The 18429-nt window shown below is 44.7% G+C and overlaps 1 protein-coding gene across 3 annotated transcripts in view; it reads left to right on the top strand.

Annotated features, from left to right (window-relative positions):
* The window catches only part of LOC102392022 (pancreatic trypsin inhibitor-like), a 33473-nt gene that overhangs the window by 8661 nt on the left and 6383 nt on the right, over positions 1-18429 (top strand). The window contains exons 2-3 of one of the 3 annotated variants that reach the window (XM_025264728.3): positions 2965-3156; positions 13319-13465. In XM_025264728.3, the coding sequence (XP_025120513.3) occupies positions 2965-3156; positions 13319-13455 (329 nt within the window). In that variant the 3' untranslated portion in view covers positions 13456-13465. Of the gene's footprint in view, positions 1-2964; positions 3157-3591; positions 3934-13318; positions 13466-18429 lie in introns of those variants that run through there. The other 2 variants (XM_044927591.2, XM_044927590.2) reach the window with 2 other exon arrangements.

The following is an 18429-nucleotide window of genomic DNA, read 5'->3' as shown; positions in this document are numbered from 1 at the left end:
AATCCCAGGGCTGATCTCCTTTAGAATGGACTGGTTGGATCTCCTTGCAGTCCAAGGGACTCTCAAGAGTCTTCTCCAACACCACAAGTTCAAAAGCATCAATTCTTCAGTGCTCAGCTTTCATCACAGTCCAACCCTCACATCCATACATGACCACTGGAAAAACCATAGCCTTGACTAGATGGACCTTTGTTGGCAAAGCAATGTCTCTGCTTTTTAATATGTTGTCTAGGTTGGTCATAACTTTCCTTCCAAGGAGTAAGCGTCTTTGAATTTCATGGCTACAGTCACCATCTGCAGTGATTTTGGAGCCCAGAAAAATAAAGTCTGACACTGTTTCCACTGTTTCCCCATCTATTTGCCATGAAGTGATGGGACCAGATGCCATGATCTTTGTTTTCTGAATGTTGAGCTTTAAGCCAACTTTTTTACTCTCCACTTTCACCTTCATCAAGAGGCTTTTTAGTTTCTCTTCACTTTCTGCCATAAGGGTGGTGTCATCTGCATATCTGAGGTTATTGATATTTCTCCCAGCAATCTTGATTCCAGCCTGTGCTTCTTCCAGCCCAGCGTTTCTCATGATGTACTCTGCATAGAAGTTAAATAAGCAGGATGACAGTATACAGCCTTGACGTACTCCTTTTCCTATTTGGAACCAGTCTGTTGTTCCATGTCCAACTCTAACTGTTGCTTCCTGACCTGCATATAGGTTTCTCAAGAGGCAGGTCAGGTGGTCTGGTATTCCCATCTCTTTCAGAATTTTCCACAGTTTATTGTGATCCACACAGTCAAAGGCTTTGGCATAGTCAATAAAGCAGAAATAGATGCTTTTCTGGAACTCTCTTGCTTTTTCCATGATCCAGCTGATGTTGGCAATTTGATCTCTGGTTCCTCTGCCTTTTCTAAAACCAGCTTGGACATCTGGAATTTCACGGTTCACGTATTGCTGAAGCCTGGCTTGGAGAATTTTGAGCATTACTTTACTAGCGTGTGAGATGAGTGCAATTGTGCGGTAGTTTGATCTTTCTTTGGCATTGCCTTTCTTTGGGATTGGAATGAAAACTGACCTTTTCCAGTCCTGTGGCCACTGCTGAGTTTTCCAAATTAGCTGGCATATTGAGTGCAGCACTTTCACAGCATCATCTTTCAAGATTTGAAATAGCTCAACTGGAATTCCATCACCTCCACTAGCTTTGTTTGTAGTGATGCTTTCTAAGGCCCACTTGACTTCACATTCCAGAATGTGGATGTCTGGCTCTAGGTGAGTGATCACACCATCGTGATTATCTGGGTCATGAAGCTCTTTTTTGTATAGTTCTTCTGTGTATTCCTGCCACCTCTTCTTAACATCTTCTGCTTCTGTTAGGTCCATACCATTTCTGTCCTTTATTGAGCCCATCTTCACATGAAATATTCCCTTGGTATCTCTAATTTTCTTGAAGAGATCTCTAGTCTTTCCCATTCTGTTGTTTTCCTCTATTTCTTTGCATTGATCGCTGAAGAAGGCTTTCTTATCTCTTCTTGCTATTCTTTAGAACTCTGCATTCAGATGCTTATATCTTTCCTTTTCTTTGCTTTTCGCTTCTGTCACCAGTCACATCCACAATTGGGTATTGTTTTTGCTTTGGCTCCATCCCTTCATTCTTTCTGGAGTTATTTCTCCACTGATCTCCAAAATGGCTGTCTGAGGAGGCCTTACAAATAGCTGTGAAAAGAAGAGAAGCTAAAGACGGTAAGATGGTAGGTGTTGCAAGAGGGCATCAGAGGGCAGACACACTGAAACCATAATCACAGAAAACTAGTCAATCTAATCATACTAAGACCAAAGCCTTGTCTAACTCAATGAAACTAAGCCATGAACTATTGGTGACTGATAAACTTCCACCCATTCTCTTCTCCCTGGAGGTGGGAGCTTTAGAGGGTCAAGCTGACAGTTCAACAATCTGATCAGGCACTTGGTTCCCGTGGCAGCCAGTTCCCATCCTTGGGTTACCAGGGAGCTTTCCAAAGTCACCCTCTTCACATTACTGAAGACACCTTTATCGCTCTCCTCATTTAGAAAATTCCCAGGGTTTAAGGAGCTTTATGCTAGGATGGAACTAACACCAAATATATATTTCTAATTACATTATAAATCACAACATCACACCCCCTCAAAATTCTAGTATTCCCATCTCCATGAGATAGCCAAAGTTAATACACTATAGGACTTCCATGGTGGTCCCATGGTTAAGAATCTGCCTGTCCAATGAGGGGACATGGGTTTGATCCCTGGTCCGAGAGGATTTCACATGCTGTGGGGCAACTAGTCCCATGGGCCACAACTCCTGAGTCCATGCAACTAGAGAGTAACCCCCTCTCACCACAACTAGAGAAAACCCATTTGCAGTGAAAAAGACTCAGAGCAGCCAATTAACTAATTAAAATTAAAAACATTTTTAAAAATATACCATATGTTTTTCCATTCCTTTCTCCATTACAGCATGATACTTTCCCACTTTTTTTAAATACTGGAAACTTTCAACCTTACTCAAAAGTACAGAAAATAGTATAATTAAACCTTATGTACCCACTGTTCACTTTCAGCAATTATCAACATATGGAGAATATTGTTTATGTTTGACCTTTTTTCCCCCAGGATTTTAAAAAGCTAATCTAAGGCATCATGCAAATAAATCTTCATATAAACCTTCATGAATAAATCTTCATATAAACCTTCATGAAGGGTATATGGGGTTTTTTTTAATACCATCACCATGTCATCTTCACACCTAAAAGAATTAATAATAATGCCTCAGAATGCAGGTCCTCAAGTGGAGGCTTCACAGTTCAGGCTTTCCTCACCACCGCTACGGCCACCCCACCATTCTCTGTTTCAAGACACGGGGCTCCATTTGCTGACCTTGTAGCCGAGCTGTGATGGCCATCCTCGTAACTGACCCATTGTCCCTCCCAACCCCTCAGGTCTGCGCCCTGCCTTCTGTCTGCAGCCTCCATACACCGGTCCCTGCAGGGCCATGTTCACCAGGTACTTCTACAACGCCGTGTCCGGACTATGCCAGACCTTTACTTACGGCGGATGCAGAAGGAAGCCGAACAACTTCCTGAGTGAGAAGGAGTGTATCAGCACCTGTGGTGGCCGCAACAGAGCCCAGGGTAAGGCGGGGGCAGGGCAGGGTGGGAGGGGAAGGGCTGGGGAGAGAGGCGGAGCTCAGGAGCCACACACCAGTCACTCCTGCCCGGTGCCTTTCCTCCTCGCTGCTGGCCAGGAGAAGTGGCCGCAGTGTCCTGTGAAACCACACACTGAGTGAGTTCTCCAGGGGCCAACTTTCCAGAAGGTCACCCCTAGAATCACCTTCCAGGTAATCTAAGCCACTTTCAGGCTCCTCTTTCTCGGACGCCGAGTCAGCCACCCTGCCCAGCGGGTCCACCATGCTCCTGAGCAAACAGCTTTTCTCTTCCTGGTCATCCTGGTGTCAGGAGTACCGCGCTCGCTCCTTTCTGGGGTTGTCAAGATTCTGTCAGGTGTAGGCTGTCAAGGTCATGGGCTTCAGTGATGACAGTCAACAAGTTCCTTCTTTCTTCTTACAGAGAGTCTGGCAACTGTGCTCCCTGAGACGCTGAAGTCCTAGGAGGCCCCACGGGACTGTGGCTGCTTCTGAGCTATTTGAGCCTCCTTTGCTTCCTTCTCAAGCCTACCCTCCTCAGCAGAACCCTGCCTCTCTCTTCACTGCAACCTCACCCTCACCCCCCTCCCCAATATCACTGCTCTCCTTGGAGGGGCAGTGTGGGAATTTCTGGTCCAGCCCTGAGCATCACTGGTGGTAGAAGTCTTTTCAGTAAAGAAGCCCTCTTGCCCCACAGTGATGTTACGTATTTGTTTGTGGCTTCAACCTCTGGCCTTATATATAATAAATTAATTTTCTAATTAAACTAACAGGAGTGGATTCTGTTGTCTGCAACCAAGAACAGTAACCCGTTGGGTCCATGAAAACGGTGGTCCTTCTCACTGTTCAGCGGTGTGGAAGGCACCACTTCTTTTTCTGTCCTCAGACTGGGCCCCACCAGGTTTAGGAACCATTCTAGCCCCATCTACCTCTTAATGGCCACCCCAAGCAACACAAAAAACTGGGGAACAGATACCATGCCGTGAAAGCATTTGTTTACTTTTTGGACCAGATCAGTCTGGGGACTGGTCATCCTCCTGGACTCTTGGGAGGAGAAAGGAAGGTGGGTGAGGCTCACTTCTCCACTTGCTCAAGGAAACCCCTCCCCTGAGGAACTGTGGCAGGGTGGGGACTTTTATTTCTTCTAAAGAAAAGCATCCACCCACTTAGCAGCTGCCAGGTGCCAGGCTCTGTGCTTAGCATTTTTTTTGGCATTATTTCACTTAATCATTTGAGAATCCTTTGAGGATAAAATGGGGGTATGCAGATGTCAGCTGGCTGGTGGGTTTGTTTCCTGGAGTTCCTATAACAAAGCACTATGAACTGAGTGGTTTATTTATTAATATTTATTTAGCCACACCGTGCAGCTTTCAGGATCTTAATTCCCCGACCAGGGGGTCAAACTATGTCCCCTGCAGCTGAAGCCTGGAGTCCTAACCACTGGACAGCCAAGAAATTCCCTGAAAACCAAATATTTATTCTCTCTCACTTCTGGAAGCTAGAAGTCTGAGATCAAGGAGTCAGCAGAGCCATGCTTCCTTGGAAGGCCCTGATCCATTCCAGGTCTCTCTCTCAGCTCCTGGAAGGCCTGGCTTGCTGCAGCATGAGTCCAGTCTTTGCATGGCATTATCCCTATCTGTCACCTAATCTGCCCTTTTTGTCAGGACACCAGTCATACTGGATTTGGGCCCATCCTAATGAACACTTAATCCCCACACTAGAGACCCTATTACCAAACAAGCTCACATTCTGAGTTGCTGGGGGTTAGGACTCCAACATCTCTTTATTGGTAGGGACACAGCAGCAGAACCCTAACCATGACAGCCTAACTGACTGTCCCAAAGCTTTTGTCCTTTGCAAGGAGAGACAGTTAAGAGCCCAACTCCCCAGCCAGTCTGTAAAGATCCAGAGCCTGGGTTTGTTATAATTTGGGGTTCCCAAGAAGCAAAGGGAATATAGTTTATTGGGTATGAGAAAGGGCAGGAAAGGTGGCCAACGAACATGGAGGAGCAAGCCTACTGGCACTGTTAGTGATGCCCTCCATCCCATGGGGGAGGGGCCAGGTGGGGTACAACGCCTTCCTTGTAGTTGCCTCCCCCAAGAGGTTAAAGGGCAGTTACCAACTCCCTGTCACTCAGTGACTGGGGACTTCTGACTCCCTCGGTGCACAGGCTTCTTGTGTGGCCCCAAGAAATCCTTCAGGCAAAGAGCTGCAGATACTGGCAGTTGAAAGCCAGCCAGCAACACCCAAGGTAGTAGTAGTCGGCAGGCACACTTCTACCAAACTATGTGGCTTTGAATAATTAATTTATTTAACATCTCTGCACTTGTCTTCTTCCTACCTGGGGTTGTTGTGAGGAAAGTGAATTAGGACGTGCTGAGCCCTAAGATCAGAGAGCCTGGCATGTACTTAGTGCAATGTAAACACCTGTTAGGATAATTATTGACTAAATTATATGGGCAAAAAAACAAGAGAGTTGCAGAAAAACATCTATTTCTGCTTTATTGACTATGCCAAAGCCTTTGACTGTGTGGATCACAATAAACTGTGGAAAATTCTGAAAGAGATGGGAATACCAGACCACCTGACCTGCCTCTTCAGAAACCTATATGCAGGTCAGGAAGCAACAGTTAGAGTTGGACATGGAAGAAGAGACTGGTTCCAAATAGGAAAAGGAGTACAGTCAAGGCTGTATACTGTCACCCTGTTTATTTAACTTATACGCAGAGTACATCATGAGAAATGCTGGGCTGGAAGAAGCACAAGCTGGAATCAAGACTGCTGGGAGAAATATCAATAACCTCAGATATGCAGATGACACCACCCTTATGGCAGAAAGTGAAGAAGAACTAAAAAGCCTCTCGATGAAAGTGAAAGAGGGGAGTAAAAAAGTTGGCTTAAAGCTCAACATTCAGAAAACGAAGATCATGGCATCCGGTCCCATCACTTCATGGCAAATAGATGGGGAAACAGTGGAAACAGTGTCAGACTTTATTTTTCTGGGACTCCAAAATCACTGCAGATGGTGATTGCAGCCATGAAATTCAAAGACACTTACTCCTTGGAAGGAAAGTTATGACCAACCTAGACAACATATTAAAAAGCAGAGACATTGCTTTGCCAACAAAGGTCCATCTAGTCAAGGCTATGGTTTTTCCAGTGGTCATGTATGGATGTGAGAGCTGGACTATAAGGAAAGCTGAATGCCGAAGAATTGATGCTTTTGAACTGTGGTGTTGGAGAAGACTCTTGAGAGTCCCTTGGACTGCAAGGAGATCCAACCAGTAAATGCTAAAGGAAATCAGTCCTGAATATTCATTGGAAGGACTGCTGCTAAAGCTGAAACTCCAATACTTTGGTCACCTGATGTGAAGAGCTGACTCATAGGAAAAGATCCTCATGCTAGGAAAGATTGAGGGCAGGAGGAGAAGGGGACGACAGAGGATGAGATGGTTGGATGGCATCATTGACTCGATGTACATGGGTTTGGGTGGACTCCAGTTGGTGATGGACAGGGAGGCTTGGCGTGCTGCGGTCAATGGGGTCGCAAAGAGTCGGATACAACTGAGCAACTGAACTGAACTGAACCACTGGAAAAGAAATGGCTCCGACCTCACCTAGGAGTATTCATGTTGGAAGGCATGTGGAAATGAAGCTGATTCAGAGTCCGTATTTCATACGTGAGGAATTTAGAGCCAAAGAAAGGGGAATATCTTGCCTGGTGACACCCAGCTAACAACTATGAGACATTATAATAGACTAAACTCAGGCAACATCACTCATCCTTTCAATCATTCATCACTCTATCTTTCATTTAGTGCTTGTTCTGTGATAGGAAGCAGGGAAACAGTAATGACCAAGACAGTAGCTTCTAAATGAGAGTACATGATTACTCTCATTCACACCAGTAAATATTTTGAGTATGTATTTGTGCGTATACTCATATGCACATTGTTGTACTAGTATTCACACTTGAAGTAGTCAATAATATATATTTAATAAAGAATAGGCTAGAGAAAGGGCTTTCCTGGTAGCTCAGCTGGTAAAGAATCCGCCTGCAATGCAGAAGACCCCAGTTCAATTCCTGGGTCAGAAAGATCCCCTGGAGAAGGAATAAGCTACCCACTCCAGCATTCATGGGCTTCCCTGGTGGCTAAGATGGTAAAGAATCCACCTGCAATGTGGGAGACCTGGGTTTAATCCCTAGGTTGGGAAGATCCCCTAGAGGAGGGCATGGCAACCCACTCCAGTATTCTTACCTAGAGAATCCCCACCGACAAAGGAGCCTGGCAGGCTATAGTCCATGGTGTTGCAAAGAGTCAGACACAACTGAGTGACTAAGCACAGCACAGCACAGGCTAGAGAAAAATAAGCAGAAGTTTGTAGATGCTTTCTCCTGTCCCGCCGTGCACCCCACTTTGGACACCTCTAGACCAGGACTGGCTTTACCTGCAAAGAACTCCCTACCCAGCCTGGAAGGCAGACATAATTTCAGAAACATGAATGCTGTGAGAGCTGAAGAGGAACCGTAGCTGTCACCTGAAGAGGTCAAGGCCAGCCTCCCAGAAGAGGCAAGATTTGAGCTGAGTGTGGAAGGGTGAACTGGATTCTACCAGGTGGAGAGAAGAGGGAAGACAAAGACATGGAGCTGAGCGCCAAGATTCAACTTACATCCAGTTCCCAAGTTGGAGTCTATATCAGTTTCCATGTAGCCTTTGAGCATCACAAGGGAGACCCCAACCTGTTCATCAAAGTCCACTCAACCCTGAATACAGACGGATCTGGGAGTCCCCTCAGAAGAGACAGAGGAAGAGGAAATACCTAGATGTGAGAGAAACACCTCATCTGTGTGAGAGCCCTTGTCCCAAAGTTTGAGTTACCAGCTTCCTCCTGCTAATCCCTGCTCCTGAGGGAGTGAGGCAGCCGCCTTTAGCGTCTCTAAGAAACAGACCCATCAGAGTTGAGTGACATAGGTGAGTGGATGTTGGAATGAAGGATTTGGTGGTGGATACAAAATTGAAGAAGTCATCTTAAAAATTAAATGGTGGGATATTTAGCTGTCAGATACTCAACCAGCCTCAGTTTTTATACCTCCTTCTACAGGGAGCACACTTCCTTGGGCAGCAGGTGCCAGCTGGCAGCTTTCATCCGTACAAAGTCTTTTGTCCTAATGAACCAGTAAGATTCCCCCTCCCGTCTGGCCCTGACTTTCACATTGGTCCTTACTCTGCTCCTAAGAAACCTATGGACCAATTCCGCTGTCTTTGTCCTAAGACATTCCTAGAGACACTGGGAGATGGCAATCAGGGAAGTACCCCCATCTCTCCCAAAGTTTCTTTTAGGTTCTCTTGCAACATTTGCTAAGTCCCCTCTGCCAGCTTTCAGATTCTCAGGCCTCAAAGATGTGGACATCCCTTTGGTTCAGCTTCCAACAGTTTATGCAGAGGCTGATAGGATGGTTGCCACCCTCAGGAGGTACCCCCTTCACTGAATTGGAAGAGGGAAGTTGGTGTAAGAATAAGAGAATGGTCAGCACCCAGGTCACTCTCCTGTTTTGCTTTCCCTAGTAGGTCAAGAGCAATGATAATCAGAGACTGTGAGCTAAATGAGGGTGACTGAGAGGAGAGGGTAGGAGACTTCCCTGGTGGCCCAGTGGTTAAGAATCTGCCTTCCAATGCAGGGGACCTGGATTCCATCCCTAATCAGGGAACTAAGATACCATATGCCGCAGGGCAACTGAGCCTGAGCCTCACCGTACAGAGCATGCCACAACTGAGACCCAATGCAGCCAAAAATAAATAATAAATATTATTTAAAAAGAGGAAGGGGTAGGACGTAGATGGAGGCAGGACTCCAAGGCTCATGGAGGTATTGCCCAGGACACATCATACTTCAGGTTCATTATTTGATCTTCTCAGCTGCATAGCATTATGGGAATATGTTCAGAACCCACTGTCCCCAGTCAAAGGGAGAGCCCTGCTCTCCCAGGTAGAACCATTTTGACATTTTTCACGCCCCTGTCTCTGAGAAAACGTATGATGGATGGATCTTCGGAGAGCAGAGCTTAACTGCCTCACTACAGATGAAGTAACTGAGGCATCGAGGCTCTAAATACTACAGATAATTAAATAAAGGAAAAGAGAGAACAAGACCCTTCCATCTTGGGTGGCCCCACACAGCATGGCTCATAGCTTCATTATGTTACACAAGGCTGTGATCCATGTGATCCTTTTGGTTAGTCTTCTGTGATTCTCTTACTCACTACCTTATAGTCTGGGACTATCCCTCAAATCTCTGAGTTTTACTTTCTTTAATTATAAAATAAGGATAATGCTTGTACTTGTTCATGTTTTCAGCCATAGACCACTAGAAGCACTCCTGTTCCTAGCTGAACAAGTTGGGTTTATTACTCACAGCAGCACCTCACAGAACACCTCCCTTGAGGAACGATGTGGCTTTCCAATAAGATGTTAGAAAGAACTTTACAGGATGTGGTATGGTTAGCTTCAGGATTGAGAAGCTGGCTTTGCTCTGAACTGGATGCTGTTGGGAAGTGAGCAGTTCTCTAATTGACTGTCTTAATCTTTAAGAAGGGAAGACTAGATAGAGCTTAGAGCTGTACTTGGTAACGCAGCATTAGCACCACTCATTTTAGGCAGGATAACGGGATAATTTAGCTTGTTTTGCCTGTGTTCAAACTCGACTACAGCGTGTCCTGTCATTGTGTTGATGCATCATGAACACAAAAGGGTCTTGTCTGACGTGAAAATTCTGTGAAATACTTATCTTCAGCAAGAGAACATAAAGCCAACTGTGAGTGCCAAGTCGGCTTTCAGACTTCAGGGGCTGCTTTTCTCTTTCTCATAACTTCTCATAGAATTAAGATGAGAATTAAGGATACGATATTAGTAAAATGCTTGGATAAGTGCCTGGCAGAGTACCCCTCAATGAATGGCAGCTCCAATAAGAGTAATAGAAATACTATTAAGAAATACTATTAATAAAGAAGTTGTGTGTGTGCCTACTCACTCAGTCGTGTCCGACTTTTTGTGACACCATGTACTGTATGTCACCAGGCTCCTCTGTCCATGGGATTCTCCAGGCCAGAATACTGGAGTTGGTTGCCACTTCCTCCTGCAGGGAATTCTCCTGACCCAGAGATCAAACCTGAGTCTCCTGCGGCTCCTGCATTGGCATGTGGATTCCTTACCACTGAGCCATCTGAGAAGCCCAATAGATAAGTTATTTAATTATAATTAATAAATATTAATTCATAGCAGTATGATGGAAAAGTACTTGGCTCTAAATAGAAGAGACTGACTTCAGTAGCTCTGGGTATTGCTGTATGACCTTGGACAAGTCCCTTCACCATTCTGAACCACAGTTTCTTTCTATGAAAAATAGGGTGATTGCACCTGCCTTAGGAAATCCATTCCTCTGACTTGCCTGGGAGTCTAGTGGCTGGGACTGCACAGTCCCAGTATAGGGGGCCCAAGTTCGATCCCTGGTCAGGGAACTAAATCCCACATGCCCAACCAAGAGTTCACATGCCAAAATTAAAGATCTTGCATGCCTCAAGAAAGACTGAAGATCCCACATGGTGCAACTAAGACCTGGTGTAGCCAAATAAATAAATAATTTTTTTTAATAGAAGGAGAAAGAAATCCTCTCCTTTGGGTATTTTTGAGGACTAACAGATTACAATGCTGAAGTGCTTTGAACACCACAGACCAAAACAAGTTGGCTAGAAACACATAGAGTTTTGGGCTTCCCTGGTGGCTCGGTGGTAAAGAATCCACCTCCCAATGGAGAAGACACAGGTTCAATCCCTGGGTCAGGAAGATCCCCAGGAGAAGGAGACGGCAACCCAGTGCAGTATTCTTGCCTGGGAAATCTCATGGACGGAGGAGCCTGGTGGGCTACAGTCCACGGGGCCACAGAGAGTCGGACACAACTTAGCAACTAAACAACAATATCTAGTTTTAGGGGTTTTTAGGCTCCTGACTGCTTTTTAAGTGTGCTATCAACTGCATTAAAGAAAGGAACAAAGAGCATTTTTCTTTGGTACCGTCACCTTCTAGAAGTCCACTATCAGGAATTTCCCCATTGTTTAAGGAATGTCAAAGTCCCCTTCCAAATTTGTTCCATTCTTCTTCACACTGAATCTAATTCCCTCTGGCTTCTGTAATAGGTCTCACCCATATCCACTCTCATGCCCATCCCATGCAAAAATATTTGACCCTCTGGTCTCTCAAAAATATAGGGAGAGGGAGAGGGTGGGAAGATTTGGGAGAATGGCATTGAAACATGTAAAATATCATGTATGAAACGAGTTGCCAGTCCAGGTTCGATGCATGATACTGGATGCTTGGGGCTGGTGCACTGGGACGACCCAGAGGGAGGGAATGGCGAGGGAGGAGGGAGGAAGGTTCAGGATGGGGAACACATGTATACCTGTGGCAGATTCATTGTGATATTTGGCAAAACTAATACAATTATGTAAAGTTTAAAAATAAAATAAAATTAAAAAAAAATATAGGGAGAAACTTTTGACTTTCTGCTGGTTCTCCTTTCAATTAAAGCTCCAAGGAACCAGCCATTAGGAACTGTTCTTTAAGGAAGGCACTCTCTGCCCACAGTGGCTGCCTCCTGGATCCAAACAAACCCTCTCTACTATTAGGAGGGAAAATTCAACTCTTTGGGTACGTGTGTGTGTGTGTGTGTGTGTGCATAAAGTGGGTTTATAAGTCAGCAGTTAATATGAATAATTATTTAAAAAAATATTTACTCAGCTGTGATGTACACAGGAAAGACATGGTCTCTGCTCTGTTATAGTCCATTTTCTAGCAGAAAATTCCGTGAGATATTGAACAAGTGATTACTAAGGAATACAATGCACAGGGTGTGACGGAGATTTCATAGGGGAATGGAGGTGATGGGAGTTGGATGGAGGGATGCCCTGAGGAAGTGAACTTTCAGTTGAGACCTGACAGATGAGCTAGAGTCCCTGAGCAGAAGGTGGGGAAAGGGTTCTCGGCAGATGAAAAAGCAAAAGATGGAGGAGGAGGTATGTGAGAATGAGTGCGAGGATGGGACGAGGTAGCACTGGGCATAGAAGTGGGAGCCAGACTTGAGGAAACTTGTGAGATGAGTTAAGAGTTTGGGGCTTTATCTGAGGTCAGAAGAAGGACCTGTTCAGCTTAGAAGAAACTGGCAGAGGATGGAAAGAAGGGTGGCAGGGGAGGTGGGCACCAAGGCAGGGGAGTCACGATGAAACCATACAACCCAGGCTGGGACTTGAACCATGGTCTTTTAACTGAGGTCACACACCTGTTCTGGGACCTTAATGAAGCTCAGCTTCTTTAAGTCTCATTGCATGAAGAATTCACTGAGAGACAAAGTGATTAAGAAGCGAATTTATTTATTTAGACAGATATACATTCCATAGACAGAATGTGGTCCGTATCAGCAGATGAGAATGGTCTTGGAAGAAACACACTCCACTGACACAGGGTGGGCCATCTCAGATGAGGGGCCCAAAATATGGGATGGTTGCTCTTCGTGGGCTGGGTAATTTCATAGGCTAACAAGTGGAAGGATTATTCCAACTATTTTGGGGAAAGGGTGGAGATATCCAGAAATTGGGAGAAGGCAATCGCACCCCACTCCAGTACTGTTGCCTGGAAAATCCCATGGATGGAGGAGCCTGGTAGGCTGCAGTCCATGGGGTCACTAAGAGTCGGACACGACTGAGCGACTTCACTTTCACTTTCCACTTTCATGCATTGGAGAAGGAAATGACAACCCACTCCAGTGTTCTTGCCTGGAGAATCCCAGGGACAGGGGAGCCTGGTAGGCTGCAGTCCATGGGGCCGCACAGAGTCGGACACAAGTGAAGCGACTTAGCTGTAGCAGTAGCAGTAGCAGTATCCACTTTTTGACCTATGATGGTTGGCCTCAGAACTGTCGCGGGGCTGTGTCATTTAGCTAATGTGTTACAACGAGCATACAGTGAGGCTCAAGGTCTACTGGAAGTAGAATCTTCTGCCATGATTGTCCTAGTTGATTCTAACTGGTTTTTGTCATGGCTATGTCATTCTTTCAAAATGACATATGGCTATGTCATTCTGCCCCTTTCCTCGTGTTTCAGTGACAACTGTCCAGAGTGGAGATGGGAGTGGCCTGGATGCAGCAGAGAGCAGTGACTACAGAGGAGACAGCAAGGAGGGACAACCAACAGGCTTTTCTAGGAGACTGCTCGGAGTGAGGAAAGGGAAGAAGCATTGAAAGCAGTCAGGTACCTGGGAGAAGGGAGGGGGAGCGAGTCTGGGGGAAGGACAAAGAGTTCATCTTGGTCAATGTTGAGTCCATGGCACCTGTAGAACATTCATGGGAAGATATTGAGTAGACATTGATTCATCCAACCACTTGATCAGAAAATGCTGGTTAGGGATAGAATACAGGGTGATCAAAAGCTCAGACCAGACCCGATGACTTCAACCTCTGGCTCTGCCAACTTTCTAGCTGTGCAGTCAGCTCACTTCTGTCATCATCTGATCCTCTGCACAGTGGGAGCCATAACAGAACCTACTTCTTTGGTCAATAGTGACACCAAGGGGATGAATCTTTGTAAAGACCTTACAACAGCGCCTGCACCCAGGAAGGAATAACCACGTCCTATCTCAGTGCCTGCTATGTGTGCCAGGCACTGTCCTAGGCTCTGGATCACAGCAGAGAACAGCTCACAGCTCCCTGCCCTGCCAGAACTGACATTGTAGCTGGTGGATACAGTCAGTGATGATGAACAAGATACATTTCACAAAGAGATCACTGTCAGGCAGAAAATCATGCAGAATCAGGGCAAAGCAAATCACAGCAATTTTAGGCAGATGGTACTAAATATGGAAGGAAGGGTGAGTGGAAAGGCCCCAGGGCAGGAACAAGCTCCCTGAAGTGGGGAACAGAAAGGTCTGTGCAGCAAGGGAAACTATGGGAGAAGTAGGCGGGGATTTGCTCAGAGGTGATGTTAGGGCATCTAGGTTGTAATTCCAGGTGCAGTGGGAAGCCTCAAGAAGACGTGAAGCAGGGAAATATCATGGTCTGATTTCATTTTTAAAAGGTCACTAGCCAACAAGAGAAAATGTAACACACCAAGAATAGAGAGAGGGGGAATTCCCTGGCAGTCCAGTGTAGGACTTCATGTTTCTAATGCAGGGGGGCACAGCTTCCATCCCTGGTCAGGGGTCTAAGATCCCACAAGCCACACGATGTGGCAAAAAAAAAAAAAAAAAAAAAGTGAAGAGAGGTCCATGCTGGAGATGGAGATCTGAGATTATTCACCTAATGGAAAATGGTGTTAGGAGGAGTGGTTATATGGACCCGGGAGGGTGCGCAATCACAGTAATACGGAGAATACGGCTCTGCTCTTGCCTTCCCACGTGACCCTGGAGGCGGGTCCACTTACAAGGGAGGGTGGTGCCTGGTACCATGTAATGATGGAGATGAATAACAACCACTGCAAAAGTCTGCTTTAGATGGATTCTCCTCCCTTACACAATTCTACGAAGCAGCCACACGAATTCCTGGAGTGCACGCTGGCTGTGTGTGCATTCTGCCCCTGCCTGTCCTGTGTTGTGCAAGTCAGCCTCAGTTTCCTCCTCTATAACGTGGGCGTGATGAAATCTCCCCTCTCCTGACTGTACAGAGGATGAGATTAGATAAACCCTGGGAAGGATGTTGAAAGGAGAAAGAAGAAGGTTCTTTCTTTCATATTTCTTTCCTTTTTTTTCTTTCAACTACTTTACATACTGGATTATGTTTCTTTTAAGTCTGTGTTTTGATATATGCTCTTTATTGACTAATTATCAGGTTTCATTGAAATTATACGTCAGTTTTCTAGAATTTCAAGTTTGATTCTTACTTGCTGCTAAGTCACTTCAGTCGTGTCCGACTCTGTGCGACCCCATAGACGGCAGCCCACCAGGCTCCATCCCTGGGATTCTTACTTAGTTTTACTCTTAAAGTGCTGAACATTTATTAACGGTCTCCATCCAAAGAGCATGTAGATAGCTTGACACTGACAGATTTCTCACATATACATTTAATGGCTATTTTTAGGAAAGAATTTGTTGCCACCCATAACATCAAGTTTCTTTCTTGGGAAGGAAGAAAGAGAAAAGGCTGTTGGGCAGGTATCTGGGAGTGTCTGTTACAGCTTCTCTCCCTGAGGCAGAGAAATTAAATGTAACACCTGACTTTTCCAGGCAGAGACAAAATACCTTCAGGCCCCATGAACTGTCGAGGGTGCAGGCGCAAAGTGTCTTTGGTCCAGGACTGACCTGTCAGAGCACAAAGGTAGACAACATCCCTGGAGTCGCTGGGATGAAGCAGGGCCAGGTAGACAGAGCTCAGAGTATCTACAGGGCATTTTGACAACAGCCCTTGGACAACATTTTGACATTAATCAAAAAATGTTTGACAACCACATTTTGACATTAATCACATGTGAGCTCTATCTTGGTTGCTTTTAAAAAAAATTATATCCTAATCCAAGTTAACTTTATGAGGCTAGAAATACTATTTTGTGTTATAAATGAAGAAACTGAAGCTTGGAAGGATTAAATAATGTTGCCAAGGTCACCTAGCTAGGAAATGATGGAGCTGGGATTAACCTCTTCTCCAGGGTCACATAATCAATAATGGCAGGAGTGCGATTTGAACTCAAGATTCTCTGACTTCAAAGACTGCCCTCTAAAAGAAGTTTGAAAGCTGTGAGGCTAAAGCCTTGGAGGTTCACAAGACAGGACTCAAAGTTCTCAAATAAGGAAGCTCTGCTGTTCATAATTTTTTCAATTAGATGATATAGAAACAAATTTTTTTTATAATGAATTTGGTTTGCATTTATGCCATGAAGACCTTACCTGTGAGTTAGAGGAGGATGAGGGCTGACCAACCTAGACAGCATATTAAAAATCAGAGACATTACTTTGCCAACAAAGGCCCGTCTAGTCAAAGCTATGGTTTTTCCCGTGGTCATGTATGGATGTGAGAGTTGGACTATAAAGAAAGCTGAGCATTGAAGAATTGATGCTTTTGAACTGTGGTGTTGGAGAAGACTCTTGAGAGTCCCTTGGACTGCAAGGAGATTCAACCAGTACATCCTAAAGGAGATCAGTCCTGAACATTTATTGGAAGGACTGATGCTGAAGTTGAAACTCCAATACTTTAGCCACCTGATGTGAAGAACTGACTTATTTGAAAAGATCCTGATGCTGGGAAAGATTGAAGGTGGGAGGAAAAGGGGACAACAGAGGATGAGATGGTTGGATGGCATCACCAACTTAAAGGACATGGGTTTGAGTAAACTCCAGGAGTTGGTGATGGACAGGGAGGCCTGGCATGCTGCAATCCATGGGGTCGCAAAAGAGTCGGACGTGACTGAGCGACAACTGAACTGGACTGAGGCCTGAAAAAAGGCCATTGGATTTGGAAATGAGGAACTTGCTGGTGACCAGTAAAGGCATCAAATCTCCCTGGTTGTGAGCAACAGAAACTGACTCTGGCTACTGGAAGAAGAGAAGGAATTGGTGAGAATGGTGTGGGGATGTAGAGGGCATCTATTCTCTCTTCCTGACTGTACCCTTAAGTTACATCCCATTGGATTCTTCGGCTGGCAACCAACAGCACTAGCTGATGTAATTCAGTCTTGGAACTGAAGGAAATGCTAAAAAGAATTCTGCTTGGAAAGGATGGGAAACAAGAGAATCAAGGTCTTCTCAGGCTGTTTTTGAATGAATACCATACATTTTCAGGATTTTTGTCATTCATTAAGAAGTGAAAGTGTTAGTCACTCAGTCATGTCTGATTCTTTGTGACAGTGGGGACTGTAGGCCACCAGGCTCCTCTGTCCATAGAATTCTCCAGGCGATGAACATTGGGGTACACATGTCTCTTTCCCTTCTGGTTTCCTCGGTGTGTATGCCCAGCAGTGGGATTGCTGGGTCATAAGGCAGTTCTATTTCCAGTTTTTTAAGTTATCTCCACACTGTTCTCCATAGTGGCTGTACTAGTTTGCATTCCCACCAACAGTGTAAGAGGGTTCCCTTTTTTCCACACCCTCTCCAGCATTTATTGCTTGTAGACTTTTGGATCACAGCCATTCTCACTGGCGTGAAATGATACCTCATAGTGGTTTTGATTTGCATTTCTCTGATAATGAGTGATGTTGAGCACCTTTTCGTGTGTTTATTAGCCATCTGTATGTCTTCTTTGGATAAATGTCTATTTAGAAATTTTTATAATAGCCAGGACATGGAAGCAACCTAGATGAATGGATAAGAAAGCTGTGGTACAGTGAGGAAACGCCACAATAAAGAGAACTCCACAAACTGCCAGAATACAGAAAGGACACCCCAAACTCAGCAATTTAAACAAGATGAAGAGACAGAGGAATAGCCAGCAGATAAAGGAACAGGATAAATGCCCACCAAACCAAACAAAAGAGGAAGAGATAGGGAATCTACCTGATAAAGAATTCCAAATAATGATAGTGAAATTGATCCAAAATCTTGAAATTAAAATGGAATCACAGATAAATAGCCTGGAGGCAAGGATTGAGAAGATGCAAGAAAGGTTTAACAAGGACTTAGAAGAAATAAAAAAGAGTCAATATATAATGAATAATGCAATAAGTGAAACTAAAAACACTCTGGAGGCAACAAATAGTAGAATAACAGAGGCAGAAGATAGGATTAGTGAATTAGAAGATAGAATGGTAGAAATAAATGAATCAGAGAGGATAAAAGAAAAACGAATTAAAAGAAATGAGGACAATCTCAGAGACCTCCAGGACAATATTAAACGCTACAACATTCGAATCATAGGGGTCCCAGAAGAAGAAGACAAAAAGAAAGACCATGAGAAAATACTTGAGGAGATAATAGTTGAAAACTTCCCTAAAATGGGGAAGGAAATAATCACCCAAGTCCAAGAAACCCAGAGAGTCCCTAACAGGATAAACCCAAGGCGAAACACCCCAAGACACATATTAATCAAATTAACAAAGATCAAACACAAAGAACAAATATTAAAAGCAGCAAGGGAAAAACAACAAATAACACACAAGGGAATACCCATAAGGATAACAGCTGATCTTTCAATAGAAACTCTTCAAGCCAGGACGGAATGGCAAGACATACTTAAAATGATGAAAGAAAATAACCTACAGCCCAGATTATTGTACCCAGCAAGGATCTCATTCAA

Source organism: Bubalus bubalis, chromosome 14, assembly GCF_019923935.1.
Source record: "Bubalus bubalis isolate 160015118507 breed Murrah chromosome 14, NDDB_SH_1, whole genome shotgun sequence".
Taxonomy (NCBI): Eukaryota; Metazoa; Chordata; class Mammalia; order Artiodactyla; family Bovidae; genus Bubalus; species Bubalus bubalis.
Note: the sequence above shows the minus strand (reverse complement) of the source record. Positions and strands in the feature narration are given on the sequence as shown.